This window comes from Emys orbicularis, chromosome 1 (assembly GCF_028017835.1).
Source record: "Emys orbicularis isolate rEmyOrb1 chromosome 1, rEmyOrb1.hap1, whole genome shotgun sequence".
NCBI lineage: Eukaryota > Metazoa > Chordata > Testudines > Emydidae > Emys > Emys orbicularis.
This window is the reverse complement of record NC_088683.1, coordinates 272372548-272392469: the sequence shown is the minus strand read 5'-3', so window position 1 is coordinate 272392469 and position 19922 is coordinate 272372548. Positions and strand designations below refer to the sequence as shown.

At 40.8% G+C, this 19922-nt stretch overlaps 1 protein-coding gene across 1 annotated transcript in view; it reads left to right on the top strand.

The window, feature by feature from the left end:
- GPC6 (glypican 6) overlaps window positions 1–19922 on the top strand; it is a 1130045-nt gene that overhangs the window by 1045582 nt on the left and 64541 nt on the right. The window contains exons 5-6 of the mRNA XM_065417255.1: window positions 270–400; window positions 7455–7598. Of these exons, the coding sequence (XP_065273327.1) occupies window positions 270–400; window positions 7455–7598 (275 nt within the window). The remainder of the gene's footprint in view (window positions 1–269; window positions 401–7454; window positions 7599–19922) is intronic.

Genomic DNA, 19922 nt, shown 5'->3' with positions numbered 1-19922 from the left:
ATTAATATAACTTTTACAATCTCTGTTACTTTGGTGGTGGTGGTTGTTAGGTAGTTATGATAATCAGGGGATTACATCTGCAGAGAAAGTTTCCATTACATTAAAGTCTCTTATGTCCCCCTGACACACATCTGCAGAATACTGAACCAGGCCAGGAGCATTTGGATATTCCCAGCTCTGGCAGGGCAAGCTGAGCGGTATAACATTAGCTTTTTTATGCTCTCTGGGTACCCTTTCTTTAAGGGAATGGCTCCTTTGTGTTTTAACAGATGCTATGCTATTGGTAGCAGAGAGATTAGAGGGACCATTCAACATTGAATCAGTCATGGATCCTATCGATGTCAAGATTTCTGAAGCCATCATGAACATGCAAGAGAACAGTATGCAGGTGTCAGCAAAGGTACTGTGCAAGTCACTTATTATCCGCTCTTGAAGGTTGCAGCCAGGGAAAAATTAGCAAGCCCTGTCTGCTATCCTCTGTCTATGAAGGATTGACCATGCTACTCAAAATTATAGTCTCTTGTCTTTGAGTGCACCTGGCCCACTCTAACTGTCTCACCTTGTTAAAAACTCTACAGATTTTTTTCAAGCAAGAATGGCGTTGCAAAAAGTACCATTCAATTAGCTACATATTATTGGCTGCTAAAAGGTTTACGACAGACAAAGAATGTTGAATAATGTTTCATATTTGTTGGGAACTTTCTGTGGTTGCTTTATAAGAGGCAGTCTGCGGAGTGAGGTCTGTAACTTCCACATGTGCTTGGTCTGTGACTTTCCTTATTAACATCTAAACATGCTTTCATCTGTATAGGTCAGACTGATGCATGACATGCTGGAGGTGAATAAATTAAACATCCCATTTAACCTCCTTTTAATGGCAACTCAGGAAAAACAGGATTATGTTCTACTGCCTCTGATTATCAGACCTCAGTTTGATAGAGTTTTGTCTACAATCTGACATAGCAATAAACAGAGTTTCCTCCTTTCCATCTTCAGTGCGTGTATCTATGCATCCACCATTAGCTCCTCTGAACCCATTATTATCAAGGTCCTTTGAATTCAGTAATAAGTATTGTTGAGCTGTTAGTGAACAACAGAAGACTTTTCCTTGATTTATCTTTAGTGGTACTCCTTGGTACAGTATCTGAAGTCAATAGTCTTGCTATCTTCTCTGCATCAAATGACTGGCCAATTCCCATTGATCTAACACACTTGGGTATTCATGTCTGCTCAGCACTGCAAGGCTGCTAGCTGATTCAGTGCTTTTTCATTTCCCAGAAAGAAACTACTGTAACTAGGAAGTTGCGGGAGGGAGAAGGTTTGAGATTGTTTGTTTTAAAAATCCCCAAAACCTGCTATTTATGGACCCAGTCCTGCAAGGTGCTGAGCATTTCAATTCTCAGTGAAGTTGTTAGGATTTTAACAGTGCTCTACACCTTGCATGATGAGGCCCTGTTCCTGCAGTGGTGATCTTAGAGCTCACCAGACACACTGAGAATCAAACCACACTCTCTCCTATACTGTGAGATTTATAGCCTGGCTTTGTAGCATACTCCACCCTTAAACCAAGAAAGAAGCAAAACTTTTCCTTAAAAGAAAAGTTTTCATTGAAAACTCACCCAGTCTGTATGTTCTAATCGATTTAATTTTCATTTTGATCGCTTGCTCCCCAGAGCAAGCAATGTTTTTTTTAATCGGCCAGGAAACAGGCCTTCCTGCCTAGATCAATGACACCACCACTCCTTGGCATGAACTCAGCTCCCTTCTCACTTGCAATAATACAGACTTTTATCCTTTTACTGGAAAATATTTGAATTGCTGTAATGGTTGGTAAATCATGGGACTATTCCATTTGCACTGTAAAGCTTTCATTTCTTGTGGGGAAGTCTGGTCACACCCTTCCTAAAATCCTTAGCTGTGGAAGCCATTTATAACAGTGAAATTAACCTTACTGTACTTTTATAGCTGATAGGGAAATCCTCTTGCTTGAGGGAGTTTTATTGATTACGGCTCCCTCACCTTTCTAGATTTAATCCATGCCTTTAGATCATGGCTCTCCAATAAGTCAGACCTCCTGTAAGTAACCCATAAAGTGTTCACTGTAATAAGAGCTTGGGGCCTTGGATTGTTTTGGTTCAGTGATATGATCTCCTCTTGAAATTCTTCAGTTCCCACCTATCCTGAACATTAATGATATGCCTCATGCCTGTGTCATTAATCTTAATGACTCCAGAGAAGAGGAAAATCATTCTTCAAAATCAGTTGTCGTGAACCAGGGGACTGAAATGCATTGCATATCATTTACAAATTTCCCTTCAAGAATACAACAGCATTCACAACTGGATCTTCTTCTTAGCATATACGCAACATGCTTCAGGTGGCATGTAACCAGCAAATTTGGTCCACTGGTTGGATCTTTAGCTTCCCTGCGTCAGGGCAGGTACAGATGGGGAGTGCGACGTGAACGCTGATCCATGCCCCTCCCGCCCCCCCCCCCACACAACTGGATTATAACAGTCATCTTTTGCTTATAAAAATAAGTGTGTTGCATAATATACCTATGTATGCCACCTTCTGATCCATTGATATACATGAATACCATGTATTAGTAGACTTTGAATCAGTTTTCTGTAGTGTAAATTTTTCCATTTAGAGCTACTGCCCTCCCTGGATATAACTTAGGTGAAAATTAAATATAGATATAATTTGGCTGCATAAAAGAGAATTTCAGAGCTGATCTAGGAAGACATTTACATTTGTCAGTTATTCTCAAACTCTAGGAGGAAAACTTATCAAATACCACTTTCTGCTGGAAAATATTAGATAAATTAATGGATATTGACACTAGAGATTTAACACACTCCTTGGGCAGCATACTATTTTTCCAGTATTACATTTTTTCCAGACAATTCTGGACTATACATTAGACTGACCCCTCTCTCAAGATGGATTGATTAGGGCTCTCAGTCAGCATACCACTAGCCTCTAAATGTAGCATTGTCTCTTGTGAAAATGATACTGTAATATACATATAATGTCATGCATACACACATAGAGGCTTCACTTTACCCACCACTGAAATGCAGTCACTGCTACTGAGAAATCTGGCTGTTGTTTAACAAGTCAGTTTATCTACTGGTGTAAACTGGTGCAGCTGTCTTCAAATCAACAGAGCTATCCCAGTTTACCAACTGAGAATTTGACCCTTTCAGTTTGGCATGGTGTACCTGGGGCAATCTCTCTGAAAGACATCTTGATAACTCCTTCCTATATACCTGACACAGCCTCATAGTTATTTTACTCCAAATTCCATCCCTCTCCTGATTCAAATATTTTCTGAAAGCCTGCCTGTTTCATAAGGTTTTCCCATTAGAATATAATCTCACCAATTTGTGTTTGTTTGTTGAGCAAGGCACTGTTCTGTATTGTGCCTACTGTGATTTTATATTGGAATTTCTTTGGGACAAGGATCATATTTTTGGCACAGTTCACCTATTATACAGTGCTATATAAATAAATAAAAAGGTATGCTCCTGTGTGAATAATGGTGGCCATCAATGCCAAAGCAGCAGTAACAAAAACATATTACGTCTCAGTTTTTAATGTTCATTGTTTATCCTTCCTTTCTTTTTGAGTGTTAGATCGGATATTGAAGTACCCATCCAGTTTCCTACGCCTGCATATATACGATAGATATTCAGTACCATTCTTGGTGCTATCCTTCTGCACAGTCTTCTGTTCATTTTTTCACTTTATCCTCTCATCTGTTAGATGCTGTAGGGATTCGGTCTTAGCTAATGTTTTGGATGTTTTTTCTCTAAATTCTCTAATGGCCCATTGACATTAGTGGGAATTGGATTGTTCCCTAAATCAATGGAACTACTCATGTGCTTAAAGTTAGGCATGTCTGAGTACTTCTCTGAATCAGGTCTGAGTGTCTTACATTTCATTCCTCCTGTTTCCTGCACAACTTCTTTGATTTCTTTACTTGTATTCTTTACGACTGTTATGCTAATTATCTGTTTGTTAATTAACTAATCCATATATTTATTCCTTCAGTATATGTCAGCAAGTTAGTATTTGTTCTAATTCTCTCTTTTGCAGCTAAAATCTGGGATTGATACTTCAGGGTTCTCTGACAGTATTTTCATTTTGTATCCCCTATTTCCCCAGGAACTCTGTCGGTGAAATGTAGGATTTGAATGTCTTCATCATATGTTACTGCTATTGGGAATGTTGGTAGTTTATTTTTATTGTATGTTTTGTAAACTTTGTTGTTGTCCTTTTCTGGCAAAGAATGATATGCTGGCAATTTTGATTAAGGATGGATCATTTGGGTGTAAACCAAACCCAAATCACCCTTTGTGCTACGGCTTTGTTGAGAGAGTGGGACAGGCTTGGCACTGTATGCAGAGTTAAAATGTAATAGCTGACTGGTGATGTCATTGCACACCATCTCTGTGTTTGAAGAAAGTGAGAATTAAATTGGCAGATGTCAGCAATAGTTCTAGGCTGTCTGGCAAGGACAAATACATAACACTATCACAGGCAGCTTGGACATTTCTTCTAGCTTGATCCACCATTACCAACACAGGAGAAAAAATGGGTTCCCCAGTATTATCAAAACTACACTTCCTCTTCTCCAAACTTCTCTCTCTCTCTCCATACACACACACACACACACACACACAGTTTTTTTAAAAAGAAAGCAGACGGTTACCTTCCAGACCTCAGATGCCTAAACTGATTCATTCAAATCCCAAAGTTGAAATACTAACCTTCAAGCCATCAATTCACACCATAAAACAAGCAGGTTGGATGTTGTCCAGAAATCTATAAAGTGTATTCTTTCACATACCTAATAGTTTTTTGTTCAGGAAATGTTCATGTGCCCCTTCTTAGTCTACATTTTGAAATCCCAAGACTCATCTTTTCACTTCCTGTCCTGTCCCTTACCACCTGCATACAGGTTAGAAAATGTCCCTTTTGTGTAGTTAACAAACTGCGGATTGCATCTTCATTGTATTATTGTGAGATAACTTTCAAAGGAGAAGATGATTTCTCCTCTCCAAATCTGTAAAGTACTATAGAGTTCTGCTGTTGTCTGGTTGCATGCAAATTTGATGACAAAAACATACACAATGCAAGAAAAAACTTTTATATTTCAACAAATGCATCAAAATCTGTACCAATTCTCCAATATGTGATAGAAAAAAATGAAATAGAAATAGAAAGAAAAAATACCATAGTAGATTACTTGAAGAGAAATGGGATTACTAGCAGTTCACGAGAACAGTATGCAAATTTAGGCAAATTGTTTGTGTTTGGTATTAGAGCTGGTTGAAAAACAGAATGTCCATCCACAGGGAATTCTGATATTTCAAAATTTGTTTTCATCCTTAATTGAGACAAAAAGATGAAATATCAAACGTTTTCGGAGAACGAAAAATTTAAAAAAAAATTATTCAGAAAAGTCTAAACAAAAATTTTCAACATTTTTGACCAATACAAACCATTTTGACACGAAATATCAATGCCAATTCATATTGAAACGCTTTGCTTCTACATGTCAATCTAAAACAAAAAATTGTTTGGAAAGGTCAATTTGATTGTAAATGACATTAGAATGAAATGTTAAGTTAAAATATCAATTCAAAATGAAACTTTTTTTTAAAATATCATGAGAAAAATCATAAAATATTGGTGAAATTGACTTTTGCCATGGAAATATCAGTTTCAGTGCAGCCATATTTTCCAGTGAAAAAAACGTCGGAAAATTTTTGACCAGCTCAATTTGGCATTATGAATACCTGGGGCCCTACCTATCAAAGTTGTCTTTATAACTGTACCCTGTATGCCAGAAACATCCTTACTTATTTTAACCCTATAGTATAGCACTGGGTACACTCAGAGTACTATGGTAAGAGTACTAAGTAAGACTCCAATTCAGCAAAACACTTAAACAAGTACCTGTATTTAACTTTAAGTGTATGAATAATTCCATCCTGGTTCAGCAAAGCACCTTGCTTAAGTGTTTCCCTGAATAAGGACAGGATTGCTCATGTGCTAAAAGTTAGGTATATGTTTAAGCACTTTGCTGAATGGAGGCTTAATAAGTTAAGAATGACGACTGTCTGCTCTTCTGTGGATAATTCTGGCCTTCAGTTTCAAAGCAGCAACAGAAAATCTTATAGTGAAACCTCCACATGACTCATTTTTTTAAAAAGTTGAACGTCTGTTTGTGTTAGAGTTGCCAACTTTGTAATTTTTAAAAACCAGACACTCCAGCAGGAGTGCTGGAACTTCCCCAACAAGGCCTTACCTCGTCCCCTGAGGACCCTGCCCTACTCCGCCTTTTCCCACTGAGGCCCTGCCCCCCGTTCGTTCCTCTTCCCCCATCCTTCCAGAGCTTGCTATTCTTCACCTCTCCTCCCGGGTCGAGAAGGACTCACCTACAGAGCCAGGGCTGGGAGCTGCAGCTGCCCAATGCAGGTAGGAGGTGGGCCCAGCTGAGTAAGGGCTGGCACTGGTGGTGACCCGGTGCCTCCTCACCTACCCTGCCCACAGTAACCGGACTTTGGGTCTTCACTATGAAGTCCCCTTTACGACTGGACTTTCGGATAGAAAACCGGACACCTGGCCACCCTAGTTTGTGTGAAGGCTGGTGAAGTTAAAATCCAGCTTTCGTTATCTATAGATATATAATAGATATTCAATAGGATCCCTAGTGCTCTCCTTCAATATGTGCAGTAAAAACAGCACTGCTTATATTCTACTGATTTTTTTTCCAAATTTTTTTTTATTCAGACTTTATAATTAACTCAAACTGGTGCCTCTGAAAACTGCCAGACTGACATCCCTGAGACATATCTTTATCCAGTGAACAAGAACAATGGTAGAACATACTCCTCATGATTGCCCAGTCAGTGTACCTCAGCTCTGATGTGCAGAGACCATCTTTTAGGGGGATAAGAGGCTAGTTAAGTTATAAGGCCATTGAGCCCTTGACCTCTCTTCTGAGACTGCCAACAAGATTACCAATTAGTGCCAATTGTGGTTGGGGGGAGGGGTGGGTTTGTGGATACCTAACAGGTCTTAACTTAATTTGAAACCAACTGCAGCTGTATCCAATCACAAAAGATTTTTTTTCTTGTTTCTCTTTCTGGCGGGATAACAACCCAAACATCATTCAGATGTTAGCCCATTTCAATGACTACCAAAATGGGCTAAACTCAAAATGTGACCTAGATGAAAAAGACCCTATACATTACTGCAAATCCCTTGAATAGATCTTAGTAATGATGTCCGTCGAAGTTTTGAGTTAGGGCTGGTAGTTAATTCATTATTACCAAGATATCGATGCTAAGTTACAAACCTATGAATGGGATATTGCACTTGTAAAGTATCACTCTTCCTTTTTAAAGGTTTGATGTAACCTAAAATGCTTCTTTCAGGTCTTTCAAGGATGTGGCCAGCCTAAACCAGCACCTGCTTTAAGATCTTCCCGCTCTGTTCCCGAGAACTTCAATACCCGCTTTAGGCCATACAATCCTGAGGAGAGACCAACAACAGCTGCTGGCACAAGTTTGGATAGACTGGTAAGTAATAACATTTGCTATCTTCTCTCATTAGGCTAGCAGAGATGGAGGGGGAATTTTGCTTTGAGAATATTCCTTCACAGGAGATGTTTAATATTTTCATAATTACTGTATGTAATTATCATATACGCTGTGCAACTTTGTAGTAAACAAATGACTTTTTACATTGAAAACAGTAAGGAAATTACATGTCTTTGGAGACCAGTATGACTCAGATTTGATATATTAGAGAGATTGGAAGGTGATAAACTCTTTCCTTCTGGTCATGAATTAGATCGATGATTCAAGGAAAATACTTATTAATATATTTCCTTTGAAAAAAATTGTTTACATCAGATCTCCATTTAAGTATTAAATTAAGGATTCAGCAGCCAGTTCTTCAATATATGCACTTATAATGTGCATTTCTCATTCATCAGGTCCAGTGCTTCATTTAATATGGCTGTTTGTAAAGTTACTGTCGGCTTTTTTTTACAACACACTCTTTAAAAATAGGCTTTTGATAAGCTAGCATGTAAGTGATCACTAATCTTGCCTTATTTATTCAGTAATTTTAAAAACAATCATCTTAATATAAAGTTATTTTAGTTATTTCAAGTCAGTGGATTCGTATCTCAGACAACAATATTCCTGCTATTTGTACACCTATAAAGTGGATTTAAGGATGTGTAATTATTAATGTTGTTAATATTATTTTGCAGTTATGGTGTAAAGTTAATGGATAAAAGCATTAAGGACATAAAGCACCTAAACCAAAGCTGTTTGCATTATGTCAACACAGTCTATTGTACTTCTTTCTGAATATTAGAAAGCATGCCTATGCATGACTTCTTCCATACTTTTTACTTAATATCATAAAATTAGAATAGTAAGCTTAAATTGGTTTGAGCTGCTTCCTGATACACAGGTGAGTTTCAATATTTAAGGAGAAATTTTATATGCTTCTAATTCAAAACAAGATCCAGGTCCCTATTTTATACAATCATTTCGGATCAGCATTCAGGTCACACTTGCCATCAGTATCTGGCCCAAGCCGTGGAAGCTAATGATCCAACCAGTGGACCAAATTCAGGTGATGAATCCTGGTCACATGCCACTTGAGGCATGTTGTGCATATGCTAAGAAGAAGACTGGCTCCTCTTATAATTAAATTAGCACTCAAGGCTGCCAAGTCTTTCCCATAGTCTATATTATAATGTATCTTACCCCTTAATTTTCATTAAGTTAAAAGAATACATATGATATTTCAAATCAGGACATGGGCTTGTATTATAGTTGTACTAACTTTAAGCAACAGCTGTGGCACCCAGTAATTCTGGCAATAGTGTAGCTTGTTTCCCCCTAAAACAAAAAGGTAAAATCTATGTTTGTCTCCATGATAGATTCAGATGATTGGTTTACAAACATGAAGGAAGCATATTACAGTGTAACACTTTAAACTAAGATTTAGCCATAGGGTGAAATTCTGGCCCCAATTAGAGTGAATGGCAAAACTCTAATTGGCTTCAGTGGGGCAGGATTTCCCCCTTAAGGGTATGTCTACACTGGAGCAGGAAGGTATAATTCCCAGCTTGAGCAGACATACTCACATTAGCTCTCATCAAGCTAGGGCACAAAAAGTGGAGTGGCCCAAGGGGCTAACCACTGTGACTATACACCATGGGTCTCTGACAGGTGCTCAGAACAACTGTCCCTCTTGCTGCCACACTCTGTTTCTAGCATGGTAACATAAAAAGTGTTAGTGTGGGTATGTCTGCTTGAGCTGGAAATTACACCTTCCAGCTCCAGTGCTGTCATTACTCAAAGTCTGTATTCGTAGGCTCCAATTCTTCATCCTGCTCCATGCAAGTGCAAGGCTCCTTCTGCATGGATGCACATACAGCACTGGGGCTACAGCCAACTGAAAGCTCATTGAAGCCGGGGGAGTTTGGAGTGCTTAAGAAATTAAGTTACAGGATATAAAGGGGCCAGTGGGAGGAGAGGGGTTAAAAAGGAAAGTTGGTAGTAATAGTTCATCTTGAACTACTTCTATATACCAGGAGCAGCTAAAGCAGGGGTGGGCATACTTTTTGGCCCGAGGGTCACATCTGGGTGGGGAAATTGCATGCAGGGCCATGCAGGAGCTGGGGCAGGGGGTTGTGGTGCGGCAGGGGGCTCAGGGCAGGAGATTGGGGTGCAGGAGCGGTGTGGGGTGTGGCAGGGGGCTCAGGGCAAGAGGTTGGGATGCAGGAGGAGTGCAGGGTGTGGCAGGGGGCTCAGGGCAGGGATGTAGGAGGGGTGTGGTGTGCAGGAGGGGGCTCAGGGCAGGGGGTTGTGGTGCAGGAAGGGTGCGGGGTGCAGCAGGGGGCTCAGGGCAGGGGGTTGGGGTGCAGGAGGGGGCTCAGAGCAGGGGGTTGGGGTGTAGGAGGGGTGTGGTGTGCAGGAGGGGGCTCAGGGCAGGGGGTTGGGGTGTAGGAGGGGTGTGGTGTGCAGGAGGGGGCTCAGGGCAGGGGTGCAGGAAGGGTGTGGTGTGCAGCAGGGGGCTCAGGGCAGGGGGTTGGGGTGTAGGAGGGGTGTGGTGTGCAGGAGGGGGCTCAGGGCAGGGGTGCAGGAAGGGTGCGGGGTGCAGCAGGGGGCTCAGGGCAGGGGGTTGGGGTGTAGGAGGGGTGTGGTGTGCAGGAGGGGGCTCAGGGAAGGGGTGCAGGAAGGGTGCGGGGTGCAGCAGGGGGCTCAGGGCAGGGGGTTGGGGTGCAGGAAGGGTTTGGCATGCGGGCTCCAGCCCAGCGCCGCTTACCTGGAGCGGCTCCAGGGTGGCAGCGGTGCGCAGCGGGGCTAAGGCAGGCTCCTGGCCAATGGGAGCTGCAGGGGGCGGTGCCTTCAGGTGAGGGCAGCGCGCGGAGCACTCTGCCTCCCTGGGACCAGGGGGCCAGCCGCTTCCGGGAGCGGCACGGGGCTAGCAATCCTGCGGGCCGGATCCAAAGTCCTGACAGGCCGGATCCATCCCGCGGGCTGTAGTTTGCCCACCCCTGAGCTAAAGCATTGTTACCACTTAAAAAGAGATCAGGCATTCCTCATACATATAGTGAGAATACTGCTGGAACCACTAATATCTTTTACAGGGCAAAACCATTTAAACTATGATACACAATAAATAAAATAGCAATGGAGCAGATTCATCTGTAGTTAGCCATCGATGGCTGTAACTAAGGCAAACTTTCAATGTAGACAATGCTTTATACCCTGTGTAACCTCATTGACTTTCAATGGGGAATTTGGTCCCATTTGACTTGACCAGATTAGATTTCCCCAAGTTTTTGAAAGGAGAGCAAGTTGATCATTGATATTCTCACTTAACAAAGTGTTACAGCTAAATATCTACCTAGTCTTCTTCCTGGTGACATTTAAATTGGAAACTGTTATTGTCCTTGTAGCTATTAATATCTGTATCAAATACAGATCTAAACAGTACCTTTAGTGTTATCTCCTTTTGTGCCCAGTCCAGCATCCACTGAAGTGAGAGATGGCCACTGACTTCAGCTGGAGTTGGAACAGGATTCTCAATGGATTGGGGCATAAGGTTTTGTTTCAGAATTATGATCCTTTATCCATGCTTTGAAAAGTCTCAAACCAAGTAGTGAAAGTTTCCCAGAAAGATTTAAATGCTATAATTTTTTTAAAATAGTATTACAAAAAGGCTGATGTTCTGAACAAAATTCTCATAATGTGTATGATTTGATGTTTTCCAGTCTGTGTGTCACTCACTTTTGATTACTCAATTAATGTAAATATACAACAAAGTAACTCACTATTTTCATAGGCAGTGTACCATAAATCTAGCTTCCTTTGAATTTTTTTTGCAAGCAATGCCAAAGAAGTTACAAACAATTAATAATACCTCCCTGTCTTTCATGGTAGCTTTTTCTTGTGTTTCATGTGACTATTCAATACTAGATTAATGCTTTTGAAAGAACTCTGTCTTTGAGATTTCATTCTTAAAATACTGTACTGTCAAATCATTGACCATTAAACCATCATAGCAAAGACCAAAGATGGAGCTTCCTAGACTCTAAAAAGTGAAGTGACAAACAAAACTGGTATCATCAGAAGGGTCAGTCTTTGACAGCATATTCTCAGAAGAAAACAAATTATTCAAATTATTTCAGTCATATACTACAATGTAATATAGTTTAAGTCAGACTTGAGCACCCACCATTTGGGGACAGATTTTTAAGACATCTCAGCTCCCCTTCAGAAACCTAAATGAAGTGACCAGATTTTCCAGAGTACTTAGCACCCAGCAGCTCCCATTACGTGGCCTAAAAATGCAACTCTACAAATTTGGCCTGTTATCATAACTTAACCTGTTTTGATACATCCAATCATTTCATTAAAGCAGAGGCAGTTATTACTTAATGGCAGAACATAGACATTTTGGGAAGAGCGTTATATGTTATCAAATTCATAATAGCTGCATCCTAATGGCATTTGATAAATAATAAATCAAAGTAAGACCTGCAAATGTGAAAATGAAATATCAAAAAGTAAAGTTGGCATGTATTTAGCTTAAAACTGATCAAAATACACTTATGATGTCAGACTTAACGTGTGTACTCAGCTTTCACTGCTGGGTCTACTTGGTTTCTTCTGAAATGTATTATCTAAGAATTCTCATTTACAAGAGACTGCTTATAATGACACTTTAGCTTCTCTGTGGTTAGCTGCTTGGTATAACCTGCTATGTTATTTTTTTTTCTGTTCCCTGAATCTGTTTTCCTCTTGCTTCCCAGAGGACTATCTGGAGGACAATGCAACATGGTGTAAGCTTTGGTATTCTTATTCTTCACTTTCATACCCATTTGTCTTGTAAAATATTGCCAAACTACTACTTCTAGTTTCATCTCTACCATTTTTCTTTGTTTATCTGTAGACTAAATACAAGCCATGTCTTTCATAATTTTAAATAGGCTAATTGAATTCTGAGTCGTGCTTAGAGTTTATAGTTCTTTTCCACACCATTCATCTGTTCTGAAGGTGGTTTCCGATCTCAGTGAAGGAGTGTTATCTATCAATGACAGCAAAGGGGACAAGATGTCAGGACTCCTGGCGTTCTAGTCCTGGATAGACCATAGTCTTCCTATGTGCCCTTAGACAAGCAACTTAGCCTCTCTATTTGATTTGCCCATCTGTATAATGGGTTTAATAATTTTTACTATTTCACAGAGGTGATCAATGTTTGTGAAGTGCTTTGAGACCCTTGGATAAAAAGCAAAGGCTGTTCTCAGCAGAGGGCCTTAAGTCATCAGATTCAAGCTGGAACTCCAGCTGAGACTGAGTCTTACTACCTAAAGGGGGAAAATGACAGATTCCTTTCTTTCAGCAAGACTTCTCTTAAGAACCTCCACATTGCAATGAGGCCCTGGCTGTAGGATGCAAGAAATACACTCCACATATTTGATTCTTCTTGAGTAAACTGCTTTACATGCAGGGAAGCGGTGGGGGCTTACGCCTCTTCCACAAGAGAGTGAGTGTACTATTATGTATGTAAATCTATGCATCTAAGAAGACATCTGCAGCTTTAGATGACAGTTTGAGCTGGAGGGTGATTAGACTAGCAAGATTCTGCTGTGTATGCTGCTTTATTAAAGTCAAACTTCCTTAGAATCATAGAATATCAGGGTTGGAAGGGACCTTAGGAGATCATCTAGTCCAACCCCCTGCTCAAAGCAGGACCAATCCCCAACTAAATCCCCAAATGGCCCCCTCAAGGATTGAACTCACAGCCCTGGGTTTAGCAGGCCAATGCTCAAACCACTGAGCTATCCCTCCCTCGTATACTGTATATAATGACACACCCATTCTATGGGGATGGGCATCTGAGAAATTGACCACAAAGTTATGGGTGTGATTTACATTCAGGTACAGTATTGTAGCTGCATAGACAAGTGCATGACCATGTGCCCAGACTAAAAAAGAGAGGCTCTTTCATGCTATTTGCCATTAGAATAGGAGTGCATTGTCTCTTGCTTGTAGGAGAACCTTCCTTTAGTCTGCTGCCTGCTTTCATTCACACAGCAAACAAAAACTATTTCAGTGAGCAAAAATCTTTCTGTACAGTGCTACATTCAGGCTTATTATTTTCAGGTTCTGCTACTTAAATTAATTTATTCTTATAATACTAAAGAACCAAGAGCAGCCTAAACACCATAAAAAAAAAAAAGAGAAATCTGTTTTCAACTACTTCCTTCCCAACATTTCCAGAATTACATGAAGCAGAAAATATAATTCAAGTAACTAATCTGTGTTGCTTTTTAGCCAAAAAGAGCGAAAATTAAAAGGACCATTTACTTTGAACATGTTGATTTGAGCCTCTTAGTGAATCCTCTGGTGCACTTGTGAAACATATAGACCACAGTTTCAGTTTTGTTTGACTCCACTTAGTCCAAAGTCTGGGAATCTTAAATATATGCGGAGTTACAGCACAGTACGCCTGAGATAGGATGTGTACTCTGAACATTTTATTTCCTAAGAGACCCTAGAAGATAATCCAGCAGAAATAAATCTTAAAGGGTTTAAAAATAAAATCTAGTATCTCAAACACTGCAGGACAGATATAATTTTTCCAGAACCTTTTGCATATATAGCTCGCGGGAATGGATAAGAGCACCAAGCACATAAAAGACTTGGTAACTCAGGAGGTACTAATCACAATTCTAAGCCAGAAGGTTCTGGGCTCCAATACTTGTAATAGTAGCCAGATGACCTCCACATGCAATATCCTCACACCACTAAAGTGCTATGCTGTTGGAGGTGCTGTTTCTGTGTGCTTGAGGTTAAGCAGCAGATGTGCACTTTGTGGATATAATCAAAGCTAAGATTTATTTCTCCTCCATAACCAGATTCCATTTACCACCCTGGAGTCTGTTTTGTTATTAGCTGTCTGTGTAAGGTGTATATAATGAAAAAAAATATTTGGAAATATGTGATGGGGTCATTTGGTGTTAAAGCTAAGATTTGTTTGTTTCTCCTAAAATAGATGCTTCTTTAGTGGGTTTTTTTTAAAAGTTTCCCTGTCACAGCAGTATCATAATAGGCTTAAGTCTGCTATCATTTTCCCCTCATATTTAATACCAATTTCAGGTGGCAAAGGCAGGTGAATGGTAGCAGCTGACAAAATCCTCCCAGGAGACCTGGCAGCATTCCTTTTTAAGAAAAAAAATGGTAATAATATTCCATAGCCCCACTGAAGGATTCTGCATGATGCTAAATTTGATGCATTGCATTTCTAAAGCATGAGAGACAGTTACTAAGAAACTGCTTTATTACAGCCTATGCCCCTGTCTGTAGGTGAAACAGGTCTGTCTACTGCTCAGATCCTGTTTAGCATGAACAATACAAAACTGTCCTTCAACCATAATAACAAAGCAAGTTCTCCACCTTAATTAGTTCTCTACGAGAAATGAGTAAGGCTGGGTTTGCTTGCAGAGTGTACTGTGGCTGAACAATTATGTGCTGACAAACTCCCTCAGTGAAAGCAGCTCTTGTTGGAACCTCTTCTAAATATGAGCTTGCTAGGGATGGTTGAATTTCCTTTATCGGTTGGGTGTAAAGACCCACTGAGAGGCATCATCTCATTTTCAGAAATATCTTAGGGATATAAACAATAAAATATAAACAAGCTACAAAGCTACAAAGAAGACAAGAAATATGAAACCTTGCAAGTTACCAGCTGTGTTCACTCTTGGTTAGTAGACTTCGCCACACACAGCAGAATGTGATAATAGAACACTACTCAGACTTCAATTTCTTTCCATTTAGGTATGATATGGTTGATGAGCCTGGTTGTGGATATTACAGAAATTCATATAAGGCTATATTTTGCTTCCAGCTGCACCATGTCAACCCAAAGTAACTCCATTTCAGACTTTGGAGTTACTCTGCACTTACGTAGTGTAACTAAAGCAAACTTTAGCTTTTTATGCTTCTTTATGTATGGGCAATTTCTAATGGCACTTGTCACCATAGTATCCAAATGCCTAAAATGATAGTTTGTCTCCAACAAAATCAGGTTACTCCTGGGAATGAAGGAACGATTAGTCTAATTCAATAGTCCTAGAAACCTAGATTAAAGTCCTATTCCTTGTCCCTTCTGTTTCAGCTCCTACTAAGTAAAGGATAGGGTTCCCCCCCCCCCAACATACAGCCTTTGAATGAATAAGCTAAACAGGAAAAACATCAATATTGCTCTTTCAGCACAGGGAAGGGTCACATTTCATTCCATGTGTGTGTATTAATCTTTGCATGCAGGAGGAAAGGTGAATTATTAATGTTCACGTTAATGCTATAGAAAGCTTGTGGCTACACCAAACACCCTGTGGACCTTAGCGCTTTTACACTTTGTTAAGGAAATGAATATGGTTTAAAAGCTGATAGTATTGCTGGTGTCCCCATTATACAGTTTTTAAACCATGCTACTTTACATGCTCATAAGTAATATAAAACATAGTTGTGACTGTCATGGTACACGAGCTGCCTGAAAACAGTTGCGCTAAAATGGTTCCTGGTTGGTTACTGTCAATATGACAAACTGAAAGTGATATTACCAAGGCCTTTTCTTCATAGTCAAAAATGGGACCAGTGATTTACCATCTTGTCCCAGTTTCAGGATTAACTGCATTTTTGACTCCTCCTGGTCCTCATTAAGGGTATCCACTTAAGGTTTCAGACTCCCTGCAATCACTTCTCTTGGGTGGAGAACCGCATCTCTCTCTCCCTCCAGACTCTGCACTCCACTGTGATTTCCCCAGAAGGTCTGACTGTGGTCCAGCACGTGTGTTATCCTCTCTCCAGTGGTACGACAGTATACATTAGTTACCAATAAGCCTTCACATAGCAAAATACATTTATTCTTAGGTTAAAAACATTACAGAAAAAACATACCAAAACCAATCACCGTTTCCTATATGGATGCCAAAAGCTTACCAGTGGTCACCCATCAGTCTTAGGAGATCCTGGTAAGTCCAACCCTTCCGTAAGTGTCAGGGTCCCCCCAGGGGACAGAAGGTCCTATCTGTTCCCTGAATCAAAAGAAGGCCCCATCTCCTTTTAAACTCAGCCTCGTTATACCAAAAGCCTTTCTCTGTTGGTCTCAGAAAACCCAGTTTGAACCAGTAGATGCAAGTCTCCTCAGGTGTGGTACCTCTCTCAAGATGCTGACAATCTGATTCACCTTAATCACCTTCCACTTTTTTTTGGTTCCTGGAGGAGCTGTGGTAACCTTTCCCCACCCCCAGGGTTGCATGCAATCCCTGGCCTAAAGTGATACATAAATCATTCATAAACTTAATACAATATGGTCCCCAAAGATATTAAATGCAGTTGCAATATCTGTCACTCTCTTGTTGAAACATACCAGAAAATAACATACTGGTTAATTACAAGGGCCCATTTTTGCCAGTGTTGATGCATCCTGCGTGAAATCAAGTACAAGTTAGCTGAGTACAGGCTTGATTGCAAATAGTGAAATTAAAGTTTTGGTGACCTCTGACCTTACTGCAAACAGAGATGCTACACTTGCAAAAACAAAATATGAGTTAAACTACGCTCTTGCGATTAATTCTCTTAAGCCATTTTCAGCTGTTTCATTTTTACTAGACGATGGCAAACAGATGTATTGTGTAGTTCATAATAGAAATGTGCTGCACTGGACTCCGCTTACAACAGACATAGTTATAACAGGAAGTCAGTTACAGCAGACAAAAACTGATTTCCCAAGCCAAACATAGTACATTTAATACATTTTTATTTGGTTGTAATGGACAGAAATTGGTACTTTATGGACTTTTATGGGTATTACTAGTGCCTAGAGGGGAGGTAAAATACAGGAACTAAAAAGATTTACCTTCACACAAATACTGTCCCCTTTGTGAACTTTCCTTTGTCAAACAAATACTGGGGAAGATAAATGTTTTACGTGTTTAAAGATAATCTGTATTTCCTTCCTGACGACTCCTCCTCTTCCCCAACCATATCAATGGAAGCCAACAAAATGGACCATGTCCCTGTCACATTCAACAGCAAAAAATGAAAATTAAAAAGTTCTTTAAAAATGAACGTTCCTTTTTTACAACAGGAATTCAAAATAAATGTATAGAACCAAATTCATACCTAGGTTAGCCTTTGACTTCAGTGGAATTTGATGGTGAGTTAGCGCAGTAATTTTTACTTGCTTCCATCTGTGGTATCATCCCAGATGTGGTGTTATCTCTTGTGATGGATGTATCAGAAAAATAAATGATACATACAGAGCCTGGACATGTTGCCACTGAAAGCAATGGGAGTTTTGCCATTTGATGTAAATGGGAGCAGGACTGAGTCTTTGATGTATAATGAGCTTTTAACAAACTCTGGAATCCATCAGATTCATTTTAAAGCACTGGGAATTTTGCTTTTCCCATAACATTCTTGGACACTCCTAAGTGCAGTCAGTAAACCTCCAGTATAAACACTGTAAAGGAAACCAGATGAAAATGAACTAGCTGAGGTGAAAGCTTTACATTTATGAAGAAAAGTCAGAACGAAAAAATCTCCAGTATACATAATTGTACTACTTCAGTGCGTGCTGCCATCATTTAACTAACAGGCCTCCACCTGAAGACTGATTTCTTCTTGAACCTGTAGTGGGGCGGTCACCCCACTCCGGCCCTGAAGGGGTTAAAACAGCCCTGGGAAAGGGCTGCCCCAGGGAGCCAATAGGGTAGGCTGATTGGGAAGGCAGCCATAGCTGGGGCCACGCCCCAATCAGGCCACACCTGGCCCTGTTATAAGGGCTCAGGGGAGAGCTGCATCACTCTCTTTCCAGCCTTGGAGGGAGAAGGATCAGGCTGCCTGGGAGCTCAGGGTACGGGGAATGGAGCAGGGCTAGGGAAAGACAGGAGGAGCTGGGGAGCTCCAGCCTGGTAAACCCCCAGGCTTTGGGCCTCGCTAAAAGGGCCAAAACAGGTACTGGGGTTGCAGAGACAGCAGCCCAGAGATAGGCAGAGGCAGCTGGTCCAACCGTCTTGCCAATGATGAGTGGCCCTGACAGACTGCAGACTGCCCCAGTGAATGGGGGCTAGATGGTGACTGGCAGTAGCCACTGAGGCAAGGTGGGTGAGGGGGGTTGGGGGTTCTCCTGGGAGGGGAGACCCAGGGCATGGGGGTACTGCTGGGGGTCTGGTAAAGGGCACTGGGGTCTGGAAGGGACACGGGGGCTTGAGGCAGGCGAGACACCGGACAATAGGAGGCGCTCCATATGCTGGAGAACTAATTCCCAAGACAACCAGCAGGAGGCAGTGAGTCTTCATGCTTTGCTACAGAACCAAAAGATTAATAACTTTAAATGCACACTCTTAGTGTGCTAGAGTCTGAGCAGCAAATGTAATTCCAGGTGCTGGTGTGATGAATATTTTTAAATAACAAGACACGGAGAGTCAGATTTCTTTGTTGCCATTAGAAGAAGTAGCTCATACAGAAAAAAAAGTGTTTCAGATAAAATAAATGAACCTGGAAGACATTTTCCTCTCTCAGTGACCTCAATATGAAGTTTGCAGGAAAGAAAACAAAATAAGTTTATAATCACAATAATAGTATGCAAGTAAACAGCCTCTCACTTCCTTTTTGCAGATATTACGGTGGTGGATGTGACCAACTGAATAGATTGTTTAAATGTCAACTGTACATATTATTATTGTGTATTATTTGTATTGCTGCAGCATCTAGGGATCCCAGACACAAATCAGGGCCCCATTGCTCTAGGCTCTGTACAAAAACAGAACAAAAATATGGCCCCTGACCTGAAGAGCTTAATAAGCTACCCATTTTGGGTGTTCCTTTCCCTCAACCCAGCAGATATAGTACTCCCTACCAACATTCGTACTCTCCAGGCAGTTTTATAATCCTTCCATTGCTCTCCATTAATGGCATGTGTAAAGACAATTTAAATGATTACTTACGTAACCTGATTGCATTTGATCAGGATTTTGAAAGTCTGAGCTACTGATTCCTGTCTGGTTTGGGAGGAGAAGGAGATAAGGAAATTGATGAAGGGCTGGCTATGTCATTTACACACAGACTTGCTTGGGGAGCGATGCAGTGCTGAACTGCCATAAGGGGAGCAATGGGAGGTATTCTGTCTCAGGGATGTAGAATTCTTCCTGGAGCTCTTGAGTGTGCAAACTCTGGGCCCACTTTTATACCTCATTGTGGGGTGCACATTACTGGTGTGAAAGGAGGAGAGTGGAGCCATGGCCCTCTCTGCTCTTCCCCAGTGCCCTTGAGGCAATGTACTTCTCAGGTGAAGTAAAAAGG